Source organism: Lutzomyia longipalpis, chromosome 2 (assembly GCF_024334085.1).
Source record: "Lutzomyia longipalpis isolate SR_M1_2022 chromosome 2, ASM2433408v1".
NCBI lineage: Eukaryota > Metazoa > Arthropoda > Insecta > Diptera > Psychodidae > Lutzomyia > Lutzomyia longipalpis.
In genome coordinates this window covers 15,361,015-15,373,158 of record NC_074708.1, presented here as the reverse complement: position 1 = coordinate 15,373,158, position 12,144 = coordinate 15,361,015, and the positions used below count along the sequence as shown (strand labels likewise).

At 37.2% G+C, this 12,144-nt stretch overlaps 4 protein-coding genes across 10 annotated transcripts in view; 1 reads left to right on the top strand and 3 right to left on the bottom strand.

The window, feature by feature from the left end:
* LOC129790865 (UNC93-like protein) overlaps positions 1-12,144 on the bottom strand; it is a 1,060,245-nt gene that overhangs the window by 552,462 nt on the left and 495,639 nt on the right. The gene's annotated exons all lie outside the window — the stretch shown is intronic.
* LOC129790850 (cleavage and polyadenylation specificity factor 73) overlaps positions 1-12,144 on the bottom strand; it is a 566,536-nt gene that overhangs the window by 552,462 nt on the left and 1,930 nt on the right. For 3 of the 5 annotated variants that reach the window (XR_008750633.1, XM_055828649.1, XM_055828648.1), the window contains exon 5: positions 9,492-10,061. Coding sequence is in view for 4 of the 5 variants with exons in the window: in XM_055828649.1 (XP_055684624.1) it covers positions 9,523-10,061 (539 nt within the window). In the remaining variant the exon portion in view is untranslated. Of the gene's footprint in view, positions 1-9,484; positions 10,062-12,144 lie in introns of those variants that run through there. The other 2 variants (XM_055828646.1, XM_055828647.1) reach the window with 2 other exon arrangements.
* On the top strand, positions 2,687-6,620 carry LOC129790861 (cytochrome P450 4g15-like). The gene is made up of 5 exons (XM_055828668.1): positions 2,687-3,065; positions 4,812-5,262; positions 5,325-5,632; positions 5,696-5,824; positions 5,899-6,620. The coding sequence occupies exons 1-5, from the start codon at positions 2,855-2,857 to the stop codon at positions 6,480-6,482; spliced, it is 1,683 nt and encodes a 560-aa protein (XP_055684643.1). The 5' UTR covers positions 2,687-2,854; the 3' UTR covers positions 6,483-6,620.
* Positions 6,516-9,306, bottom strand: LOC129790871 (monocarboxylate transporter 9). 2 transcript variants are annotated; one of them, XM_055828688.1, is made up of 5 exons: positions 9,126-9,306; positions 8,779-9,049; positions 7,867-8,657; positions 7,666-7,786; positions 6,516-6,913 (listed from the first exon to the last, which is right to left on the bottom strand). In XM_055828688.1, exons 1-5 carry the CDS (start codon positions 9,198-9,200, stop codon positions 6,792-6,794), a joined length of 1,380 nt encoding a protein of 459 aa, XP_055684663.1. In that variant the 5' UTR covers positions 9,201-9,306; the 3' UTR covers positions 6,516-6,791. The 2 variants fall into 2 exon arrangements, with proteins under 2 accessions (XP_055684663.1, XP_055684661.1); XM_055828686.1 differs by having other exon boundaries at positions 7,884-8,657; positions 9,126-9,302.

The window sequence follows — 12,144 nt, the reverse complement described above, 5'->3', positions numbered from 1 at the left end:
CGGCTACATAGATTTTCTTCATTTTTGGCATGGTGCTAGATAATATAGTCAGCTATAACATATCAAAATTTGAAGCAATTCTATAAAGCGGTGCTCGAGATATTCATCGAAAACTCATCGAAAATTTTGTTTTCGATTTTAGCGCCACTTGCGGTCATTTTTTGAACTTGCGATGTTCCGAGCAGTTGTAGGGCTTCTCAATATCTTTCATTTGAGCCCGAGTTGATCAAAATCGGTCAAGCCGTTCTCGAGTAATAGCAGATTTTCGATGAAAAATTGCGATGGCCATATTGGCTAAACGGCTTGGCCGATTTTCGAAAATAAGGTATCGGTGGAAAGGTCTTAATGGCCCCTACAACATATCAAAATTTCAGACCTCTAGCTATAATAGGGGCTGAGATATAGGCAAAACAAAATTCAGGGGTTATTCAAAATGGAGGACGCGGGGGTGGGGGGTTGGATTTGACATCATAAACGGATGTCCTCCACCCGATATATGAACTTTGCCGTTGACCGCAAGTCTCTATCTATTATCGTTCTTTTGTAATTCAGCAAAAGGTTCCGGACGGACGGACGGCCGGACGGACGGCCGGAAAGATTTTTGGCGCATACGTTTTTTGGAATGTGGGGACCCTAATTCGTGCTCATCCCAAGTTTGAGCCCGATCTGACGACTTTGCATTTTTGAGTGTACACAGAAGCTGTGCTTCTTTGAAGAAAGAATCACAGCTAAAAATGGTATCTATTCAATGTAATCGCCTTTTAAATGCTTCATTAAATTATCGTTCAAGTGGAGATGATTTAAATAAATCAAGAAATAAATTACCTGATCAGTGATGCGTCTTTGTTGTTTATTTTTCTTGGATGAGATTTCTCAGTGGCGTGTTTAGCGTGTTTTTTATTCTTGTCATTTTATGGCAAATGCAAGAGGTAGAAGAGGAGAAAAATCTTTTTGATATTGTTTTGATTTAAAATTTAGAGTAGAAATTATTTGTGTTGGATTAAATTTAGAATTATAATAATTTTTAGGCGAGTTCTGAAATATTCAAAAGGCTTCTTCAAAATGTGAAGACTTAAAAAAATACTTCGTAGCTTTTAAAAATTCAGAAAATTTTTATTTTTAATTTTTTAATTTTAATTCAACGTTTTTGAATTTTTTATGATTCTATACTAACTGTGGTTCACAAAAAATGACAAAAAAGAATCTAAAATAGTCTTATTCATCTTGTATGAAGTCAGTTTCTAAGATTTTCGTTTTCAAATAAAGGTCAAAAAGTCAAGAAAAAAATTGATTTTCCCATTAGAAAAAATATAGTTGAAATATGTAATATCAAAGCCTAGGATAATTCGATAGGATAGGATAATTGGAATAGGATAATTCAGATATTTTCCAACGCTTTTCCGGTTAATGATCACAATTTTCTTGACTCTTTGACAATGCTCTGAAACAAATCAAAAACGAAAATTGGGTACATTTTAGGGTCTGACTTCATACGAGATGAATAAGGCTCTTTTAAGCATCAGACAAATGAAGTTAAATTAAATGAAACAGAAAAATTTGAAGCCTTTTACTTTTAGCCAATTTAATGAAAGATTGGTTTACTTGACATCATCTTCAGGCTCTCTAAATCATAAAAGAAAATTTTGATAGATTTTGTTTATAATTCTGTTTTCTTAACCCTTGGAGGATTTTGCTGGCCAAAATGGCCAATTCGACTTTTTTCAATCGCTACAGAATTAAAATTTATTTAACATTTCGTGATAAATTTTACATCTGCGTAATTTTACATTGCTTCAATATCTTCAAAAGAAAATTTGGAAAAATATTTTCTTTTGGGAGAAAATTAAGGTCATCAAACTTTTGAGGTTAGAAACCTTGATCCTCCAAGTGTTAAAAATGATTTTTTTATGTTTTTAACAAGTTTTAAATTAATTTCATCCAATTTTCGTTATTACTTCAGATGAATTTTAATATGAATCATTTTGGTTTTGTTCTTATTCTTATAATTCTTACGGCTGTTAAAGCCAAAATAATTGATTTTAACATTTTTGATAACTAGCATAACATCCTTTACTTTTACCTATTTTGTTTGATCAATTATGTTTGAAATAATTACTTTTTAAAAATAATTTATTTATTTAAATTTCATTGCTCATTAACTCCCACCCTTGAACAATTTTGCCTTCACCCTTCTTCCTAAACACAAAATTGCATTCATCCACACACCATCGTGACGCACAACTGAACATAATTTTCAATTAATTCCCAATGTATGCAACGACGGAAAGTCAAATAAAACGAGCACGAAAGGAAATATTTGTCTGCCAAATTGAGCAATTATTTGCCAAAAACAAATATTTGATGATAAATTGCTGGCACCACATGGACCCCACATATGTAGCATAACCATTTGCTGCACTTTTTGTTTCTCAAGTTAGCAGAGAAGAAATTTCCATGAGTTTAGAACAAATCATGCTGTCGGCAAATTTGCCGTAAGCACAAATTGCTTTTGGGGCTATTCCTCGGCAATGTTAATTGGTGCGCTAAGTAATTCATCAATTACGGGTATTGTGACAATTCTTCAACGTACCTGCGTACGCCGAGGTGATCGCATTTGACTTCCATTAGCCAATTAATATGGCATTTGAAATTAGTCCCCGGGGCAGCACATATAAAAGCCGGCATTTGTGTGGCATCACCTCAGTTGAGTGCGCGTCCTTTCTCCACCACATCTGGACCCATCATCCAACCCATTCCTATTTTTCATTCTTTTCTTGTGATGTGAAAATACCCACCCCCTTGTTCTTTGCCTGGGGATTAAGAGTTCCGACAAGTTAAATAAAATCACGCGAAAATGTCTCTGGAATCAGAGTCAATGACAGAGTCGCGGCTGGGGTTCTCTTCGCCCCTAATGCTGCCACTCATCGCCACAACCATCTCCCTCTGTGTCGTCTACATTTGGATGCAGAGTCAGAGGATTACAAAGATGGGCCATGCCCTACCAGGACCACCAACTCTGCCCTTCGTGGGCAATGCTCATATTCTCATGGGAAAGACGCACTCAGGTAAGACAAGAAAAAAAGCCAACTCTACCAAAAGCTCCCGAAATGAGCTTTCACTGCTTTCAAAAAAAAAGCAAAATCCAAGGACTTTCAGTGAATCACGGTGAAGTGCAGAAAGTGCAAAATGACACGAAAAGTGAAAAGAGGAGGAAATTAATTCAAGTGCCCAAAATTAATGTTCTTTTTCGCAATCAGAATTAAATCCAAGTGAATTAATGGATGTTATTCAAATCGAGTGGATTAAATTCAGCGACCTATTGTTTCGGAGAAATTCACCCGAAAATTAATCGAATTTGCAAATCAATGAATATTTAATTAAAAATACTACAAAAGAATTAAATTTAATTGAAATTAATTCATTTACTCCCCCTTCGATTAAAATAAAATGATTTTATTCAATGATAGAAAATAATTGTTTTAGCGAAAGGGGTAATCATTTTAAGGAACATTGTATGTTAGTTTAGAGTATTTTTAATTTTACAATTTGATAGCCTGAGGTTTCAATGGTTTCATTTATAAAAATCTGTAAAAATGGGTCTTATCAGCGCCCAAGAAATCTTTAAAATTTTTAAAATTTGTACTGAGATTTCAAGCGAATTCCAAGGGTTTCTAGGTCGCAGAATAGGGCACAAGGAGGGTGTTTATTGGAGAAAATTCATATATTAGTCTAAGCCTAAGAATGATAAATTCAAGCATAAAAACTCTTAAATCAAACCAAAAAATAGTAAATTCAACTCAAAAATAAAATATAAATTCAAGTCGTTTAATATTTGGTTTTTAGTCCCAAAACAGCATAAATTGAGGAACAAAACTTTAAAAAAAAATCATTCAAGCATAAAGGACTAAATTCAAACTGAAAAATAGTAAATTATTGGTAAAAAGGTAGTAAATTCAATCCAAAACAAGACTAAATTTTAATCAAAAAGTTCTAACTTCGTTTATGGGTTTTTTTTTTTCGGTTTTTAACCAAAGATGTTCGTTCATGTTAACATGTCAAATATTCAGATGATTCGTTTAATATACCAAAATATTCGTCAGGTAAACACCCCTTGATAGGGCACAATATTCCTAAATCTCCAAGTTTTTATTTTACAAAAAAAAAGTTTAAGCTCTCCGGTTTAGTAAAGCTTTAAATTTTTATTTTCTTGGCTTTGAATTTTCCAAAATTTTGTAATAAACAGTTTTAGATATAAAGGTTATTTCTTTTTTTTTCTTATTAAAATTTGATAAATCATTTTTAAATATATTTCCTAATTTGAAGAAACTTTAAATATATAATAAAAGTGTATATGTTGAAAAACCTTTACCAAAAACATAGAAATATGAAATTTTCCATAAAAGTGCGACGAATTACCTAGTTTAATCCTTTCTAGGAAGAATAAAAACTAATTGGCCTTCGTTTTGGAATAAGAATAACAAAAACTCTCATTTTTTTAAAATAATTTAATAGGGAAATTAACAAAAATAGATAAAAATTTTAATAAATTTAAATTACACTTAACGGAAAGCTTTTTCAAATATTCTCTCATAAAATCTATAAAATTGATAGATTTAAGATTTGATTAAATATTTAAAGATTTTTTTCATTTATTAAAAAATCATTTATTTCGCAATATATTAAAATTTTTCTTTTTTCGATTTAAATTTGATAAGTAGGTACAAAAAATATATCAATGATCACCCCCTCAACAAATTTTCAAAATTAAAAAATAAGCAAAAAATTGAAGAAAAAACAATTTCCTTTTACAGAAATCTTCGAATTCGTTCTGGAACTTAGTAATGGTTTTGGGAACGTAATCAGAGCCTTCTTGGGAAACAGCCTTGTTGTCTTCCTCACGCATCCTGCCGACATTGAGATCATCCTCAATAGTCAGGTGCATTTGGACAAGTCAGATGAGTATCGCTTCTTCAAGCCCTGGCTCGGTGATGGCCTGCTCATCAGCTCAGGCGATCGCTGGCGTAGCCATCGGAAGATCATTGCTCCTGCCTTCCACATGAACGTCCTCAAATCCTTCGTGAACACCTTCAACAGCAACAGCTTGGCTGTTGTGGAGAAGATGCGCGGAGAAGTTGGGAAGGAGTTTGACGTGCACGACTACATGAGTGCCGTGACGGTGGATATCCTCTTGGAGACAGCTATGGGAACTGAGAGAACAAGGAAGGGGAATGAGGGCTTTAACTACGCCATGGCGGTTATGAAGTAATTTCAAAGGATCTCCTGAAGATTTCAAGAAGGAAGTTTAATGATTTATTTTTTGGCAGGATGTGTGATATCCTCCATGCACGACACATGAAGTTCTACCTTCGTTTCGATACGATTTTTAACTGGTCAAGGCTGAAGCAGGAGCAGGAGAAGCTCCTTAGTGTCATTCATGGTCTAACGAAGAAGGTGATCAAGAAGAAGACGCTGATTTATGATGAAAACTTGAAGAAGGGTATCCTTCCGTCGCCTTCGCTGAATGAAATTATCTCCCAGGATTCCTACAGCCAGCCTGATGTAAAGAAGACTCCAAAGAGCGACAGCAAAGGACTCAGGGATGATCTTGATGAAATTGATGAGAACGACATTGGTAAGAAATATTCATCAATGTTCTTGAATTTATTTATTGATCAGAAAACTTTTTGAACAAAAGGTGAGAAGCGACGTCTGGCCTTTCTGGACTTGATGATCGAGACTGCCAGGGGAGGAGCTGGAGCTCTCTCTGATGAAGATATTAAGCAACAAGTGGACACAATTATGTTTGAAGGACACGACACAACAGGTGAGATTTCTCCGTTGTCCCAGTTCTTGAATCCTTGGATTTTAACAAAAATGCTTCCTTTTTGTTTTTCAAAGCTGCCGGATCTAGCTTTGTTCTGTGCTTAATGGGAACTCATCAGGATATTCAGGAGCGCGTTTACAAAGAACTAAAGCAGATCTTTGGAGACTCAGAACGACCCTGCACGTTTGCCGATACTCTGGAGATGAAGTACTTGGAGCGCGTTATCATGGAGTCCCTTAGGCTCTACCCACCAGTACCTTTGATCGCTAGGAAGATCCAACAGGACGTGAAGCTCAACACAGACAACTACGTCCTGCCTGCAGGATGCACAGTGGTGATTGGGACATTTAAGCTCCACCGCCGAGGAGATATCTACCCCAATCCCGAAGTCTTCAACCCAGACAACTTCCTCCCTGAACACACCCAGAACCGCCACTACTACAGCTTCATCCCCTTCTCAGCTGGACCAAGGAGCTGTGTTGGCCGCAAGTATGCTATGCTGAAGCTCAAAGTTCTCCTCTCCACAATCCTCCGAAACTACAAAATCAACTCCACCTGCACGGAGAAGGACTTCAAACTCCAAGCCGACATTATCCTAAAGCGTGCTGACGGCTTCAGGCTCTCCCTTGAGCCACGTCAGAAGACCAAAGTGGTCTAAGGACTCCTCCCGTTTTGTTAAGTTAAACACATCTTAGGATCGGATTGTAAAATAATTATTTTTCGTTCTGTAATGAGGTTTATTTTTTTGTATAAATAAAGAAGCAATTTAGTGCCCAATTGGGGCCAAAATCAACAACCACGGATCAATTTCCATTCTGACCATTTGTTTGAGCTGGAGTCTGATGACCATTGGGATGATCGTTGAGTTCAATGGCAGGAATGTTGTCTGGGCGCTTTTTTGGTTGCAAAAATTTGACGTAGATCACTTCGAGGATCCACGGGATGGCACAGAGAGCCATACAGAGGGTTAGAGAATTAAAGAAGATGGGATAGCTTCTTGTTGCGTCACGAATGTAGCCGCTAATGGGGCCAATGATGAAGCCAATAAGGCCAGAAATGGCCATGAAAAGACCATACCCAGAAGGAAACCTGCAACAGGACAATAATCAGAAGTTTTCTTTACTGATCTTGGCGCAGTTTTCTTTATATGACTTAGATCTTAGGAGTGATCAAGCTCTACAAGTTCAGACTTTTATCTGGATTTATATTTGGTTTTTCTTTGCTTCAAAAAATTCATTTCTTTTTCAATTTAAGGCTTCAACAGGTGAACGAGAAAATCCTCTTGAATTTTCTAGTTTGATAGTCTGATCCGAAGTTCATATCAAAATTACTTTTTGAACTTAAGATCAGTTTAGATCAGACGAAATGATTCGAAGTTGAACTCAAATAATTTTTTGTATTTCAGATCAGAATCAGGCAATCGGATACGAATACTTTCTTTCCGTACCGCGCAAGAAATTCCTCATGAATCTGTTGAAAACTTTACGTGATCTTTACTGATCAACAGGAATAAAGACATCACAAATAAAAGTCTGATCCCGCAGACTTATTTCAAAGACTTTTATTTGCTTTGAAAAATGTTTTTTTAAACAATTTTTTTACGTTTTATTTCCCAGATTAACGTACTAAAATTGTTTCCTTTGTACTTATTTTTTATTTAATGTTGTTCTCAAGCATATTTTCACTTTTAATCGCCCCCGTAGCACCACGCGTTTGTTCCCATATTCAAATACGAGATAAGCGATCACTTTCGCGATCATTTTATTTTTAGACGCAAAAATTCCAAAACTTTGTTTAATCTTAAAGATTAACGATCTCAGGGCGATCTTGGGTGATCTTACCTTTCTTGTGGGAGGTATTCAGCAAAGACAAGCGGCAGAGGGACATGAATCCAGGTTCGGAGGAAGCCCATAATGCCAATAATGAAGGCCATGCCATTGAAATCAAAGACACAGAGATGAGCTGGAAAGAGGCAGGAAGATCAGGTTTTGTTATCTCCGTGGGCACACAACACGAGCTTGTGAATGGGAGATAAGACAAACCTCTAAGCCACACTCACCAAATCGCGCGGCAACCGTGAAAGCCGCCCCCGCCATGTAGACGTAGCGCGATTTAACACGAACACAGGTGCTGGCGAGTGCGAGAAAGGTTCTCGAGGCCACATCTGCAGCTGCTCCAATTGCAATGATCTTGGCCGTGTCCTGCTTTGAGAAGTTCAACTCGAACAGGTACATCGGCAGAACGGCGAAGAAGGTGTTGTCGGAGAAGAGGGCAAAGGATATTCCCAAGACAATGTTTACGTACACAAGATCAGTCATAAGCGTAAGATCCAGGAAATCCACCAGGACCTGCCACTTCCCAGCTGGCTTCCTATCCCTTTCGGATGCATCACTCACGACAATGGGTCCTGTCCAGTTGCCCAGGCTTGAAATACTCGAAGCTCGTCGGGACTTGACGCGCTCTTCATCGATGATCTGCCGTACTTGACTCTTTGGCAGGAGCTTCTGAACTGTTCCCTCCTCCTGATCGATCTTTTTGAGCATGTTCTGACTAACAGCCTCTTCGGGATCATCCATACGTTCCTTCCGCATGTGCCACTCAACGGGATGCATCACCAACATCCCAACGATCGTGTGCCCATTGAGAGCAGCCATGATGGCCATGCAACCACGGAAACCGTAATTGTCCATCAACCATTGAATAAGGATAGGATAGACCATTGATCCCAGACCGATCAACGTCTGAGCAATACTCATCATAAAGACACGCTTCTCATTGAAGTAGAGATTGAATGTTGTGTAGGCTGATGGGATGATCAAGCCGAAACCTATTCCTGTAGCAGGAACCGAGGCAGCGAGATCGCGTGATCATGAATAAAATAAAAGTTTAAAAATCTGTTTGAACAGACAAATCGTTGTTCTTGGCAGTTATTTTTAGTCTTTCAAACACCTCACCTTGAATCACAGAGAAGGAGACTAGAAGTTGCGTAACTGAGGTAACAAACACCACCATGACACTTCCGGCAACGTAGAAAAAAGCCCCTGCTAGGCCAATCTTCCGTACTGAGTACTTTTTGAACAGGGTGTTTGTGAAGAGGCCAGCTATGCTGAACGAGCTGAAGAAGCAGCTCGTTATCAGGGCTATTGCACTTGTCTCCTCACCCAGATTCTTCAGGAAATCCCCAAACATCAACCCAAACGACGGAAGCGTCCCCAGAGCACACATCTAAAGGATTCAAACACATGTTTAAAGACTTTAAAGGAGTCTTCGTTAACAGATCCATCCTTGACGCCTAACTTACGAGTGATAGTGCCAGTCCTAGTCCCACAATGTATCCCCATCCTCCCTCAGGTGTTACTTCTCTGTACTTCACCATACTTTTACGGATAAACTTCCAAACACCTGTAATCACCACCACTCACTGACGACCAAGCATCTTGTCGCATCTGACCTCAGCTTAGCGCAGCTATCTCCGGTAAACAAGTCAAGATTAAAAGACAAAAACGGGTGATGGTTGTAAATTCATAAACTCCCGCGCACAGCAATTGCAGATAAATCCCACATCGCATCTCCTCCCGTACATTGCATATTTGTCTAACATAATTTGTGAATCGACCAAGATAAGGAGCAACACTCAAGAGCCAAGAGATAAGACTGAGATTCTCACAAAATACGCTTTATTCAATTTTTCTTACAATTTAGTTTGCTGGCCCAAGTACGAGGGATTGGTAGAGTTTGTGAACAGCCGTATGGATCATCTTCTGCATTTGCTCATCCTCAGGGCAGCTAACTGTCAACTTCTCCAGATCAACTGTAGCCTTCTTCCCGTTCACATTGACCTCAAAATCATCGCCTCGTATCATCTTCGGCACAGACTTCTCCCCAAACATATCCTGCATCGTCTCAACGAGGCACTCCTTGAAGTGACTCCGATCCCCCTTGTGACCCGATGTACCCTTAATAGTGGTTCCACAGAGATCTGACTGCAGGAGCGTAGCAAGGACTGTGTCGGCAAACATATCATTCACCGGCGTAGCCTGCCACTCCAACACAATTATTTTACCCTCCAACTGCACGTCGATACAGTTAAAAATGCGATACTTCTTTTCAGTGTCTGTAGCTGCAACAGTTCCTGGACCACCGATTCGTTCAAGCAGTAATCGCAAAGTATTCATTGAACCTGTCCAAATGAGACTCTGCTTCTGTGTTACCACCGACATGCTCATATCGGAGTACTCTAGAATGGCACAATCACAGATATTTCGATCAGTTTTCACTCCTGAAACTCTTGCTTTTTGTGTGAGTTACGTTTGTTATAAAATCGAAAACTGTTAAATCCTTGGTTAAATCGGATTCAAACTTGGTAAGAGCCGTCCAGTAGACCGTTAACGATTTAAGGCTAAATTGCGATTGAACGGTAAAAGGTAGAGATTCACAGACATCGGTAAAGTTTAAATATCGAAAAGAAGGCTTCTTGATCACGAAGTCAGATCCGGTTAATTCTGACTTCTCCTAACTCTAACCGCAATGTCAAAATACTAACAATTCTGTTAGCTTTATAAAGACTTCTACTTTAACTAGAGAGCTGAAATTTTGATATGTTCAAGAATAATAATTATTATTACAGAAAATACAAACTTGAAAATCAGTTAAGCCGGTTAGCGAAAATGACGGCCTTAACCAAAAATGATTTTTTCATTTAATTGTAACTCTAGAACGGCTTGACCGATTTTTATCAAACCGGATTCAAAACAAAGGTTTGAAAAAGCTTTAAAAATTTGTAAATTCGATAACAGAGCGAAATAGAATCGATACTTGTCGACGTTTTTAAAGATGTTCGCCAGATTTTCCGCCATTTTAACCACGTCAGCATGAAAAATTAAATCTTTTAATCACAATATTTATTCTATGAATGATCTCAGAGAACATTTCTCAGACACAATGTAAAATTTCATTAAAATAGAAGGTGGAATTCACTACTCAGTCGAGCTTAAAAATTTAAATCGGTTTTTAAGTCGGTCTTACGGTTTTAGGTCAGTTTTTTGTCTGACTTAAAATTTTTAAGTCGGTCTTGAAATTTTTAAAGTCAGATTAACATTTTTTACAAATTTTGATGTTTGGAGATTGTCAGATGCACTTTTTTAAACTTAAAAATTTGAAAAGTGTAATCAGCAAGTATACTTTTCAATTTTTAAGTTCTATTATGTGCATCTGACAATCTCCAAACATCAAAATTTGTAAAATTTATTGAAAAATATGCAATTTGTTAATCTGACTTAAAAATTTTAAAACCGATTTACAAATTTTAATACTGACTTAAAAAAACTGACTCAAAACTTTGAGGCCGACTAAAAAACCGACTTAAATTTTAAGTCCGACTGAGTAGTGAATTCCGCCCAGAATGTTTAACATTTGCGTCAACAAATGACCCAAAGATCACGAAAGGGTTAAGAGAGAATCAATCAAAGAATTAAATATTAAAAGAATTTTTTTGCAGGAAAATTACAAATCTAACAAGAGATTAAATAGGACGGAACCCCGCTATATTGAAATAGGTGATGGCGGACATTTTGAAAAAAAAAATCAAGACAATGCGTTTGCTTTTGAATGTTAAATATTTTAACAGAGGGATCAGGATGAATTTTTTTTTAGTTAGAGAACATGATGATTAGCTGCCATTTAAATCCGAGTTTATTCAAATTGGTCAACCACAGGCTGAGATATAGTCAAAAGTGTATTTTTTCACTATGGTTCACTAGAATGGTTGCCACGACCGAACCGCTTGACCGATTTTTAAAAATTTACAAGATTTGGAAAGGGAATTAAATTACCTTTCCAACGATTATCTATTTGTCGAAATCGGTATACTAGCGGCCGAGATGCAAGAGGTCAAAGTCAAACTTTGTGAAATCGTTAAAAAAATTATTTCGCCTAGGTTTACCAAAATGGCTTCCAGAAATTAACGGTTAGAGCGATTTTTAAAAATTTACCAGTTTTGGAAAGGCGGGAAATGTACCTTTCCAAAACTGGTCGATTTTTGAAAATCGTTTAACCACAGCCCGAGATACAGCCACTTGAAGTTTGCCTTAAAAAATAACTTATTTTAGCCTTTCCCGGAAACTTTTCCCAATTCAAAGTTGAATAAACTATTAAATCCATTAAAATTCAAGAAAATGGAATTTTTAATGTTTCAGTCAATGTATGATCCAAACAACGTGAAAGGGTTAAGGGCAATTGAATAAAAAAAATATCGGAAAACCTCCAAAATTGAAACATTCTAATAAAAGAAAGATTTTTACAAAGAAAAATCATCGGAAACG

Coding starts and splice junctions, on each gene's coding strand:
- LOC129790871 (XM_055828686.1), bottom strand. CDS start 9,200: ATGGTGAAGTACAGAGAAGTAACACCTGAGGGAGGATGGGGATACATT. Junction 8,658..8,778: donor CTCCTTCTCTGTGATTCAAG/GTGAGGTGTTTG, acceptor TTCCTGCTACAG/GAATAGGTTTCGGCTTGATC. Junction 6,914..7,665: donor GAATACCTCCCACAAGAAAG/GTAAGATCACCC, acceptor GTCCTGTTGCAG/GTTTCCTTCTGGGTATGGTC.
- LOC129790861 (XM_055828668.1), top strand. CDS start 2,855: ATGTCTCTGGAATCAGAGTCAATGACAGAGTCGCGGCTGGGGTTCTCT. Junction 5,263..5,324: donor TACGCCATGGCGGTTATGAA/GTAATTTCAAAG, acceptor ATTTTTTGGCAG/GATGTGTGATATCCTCCATG. Junction 5,825..5,898: donor TGAAGGACACGACACAACAG/GTGAGATTTCTC, acceptor TGTTTTTCAAAG/CTGCCGGATCTAGCTTTGTT.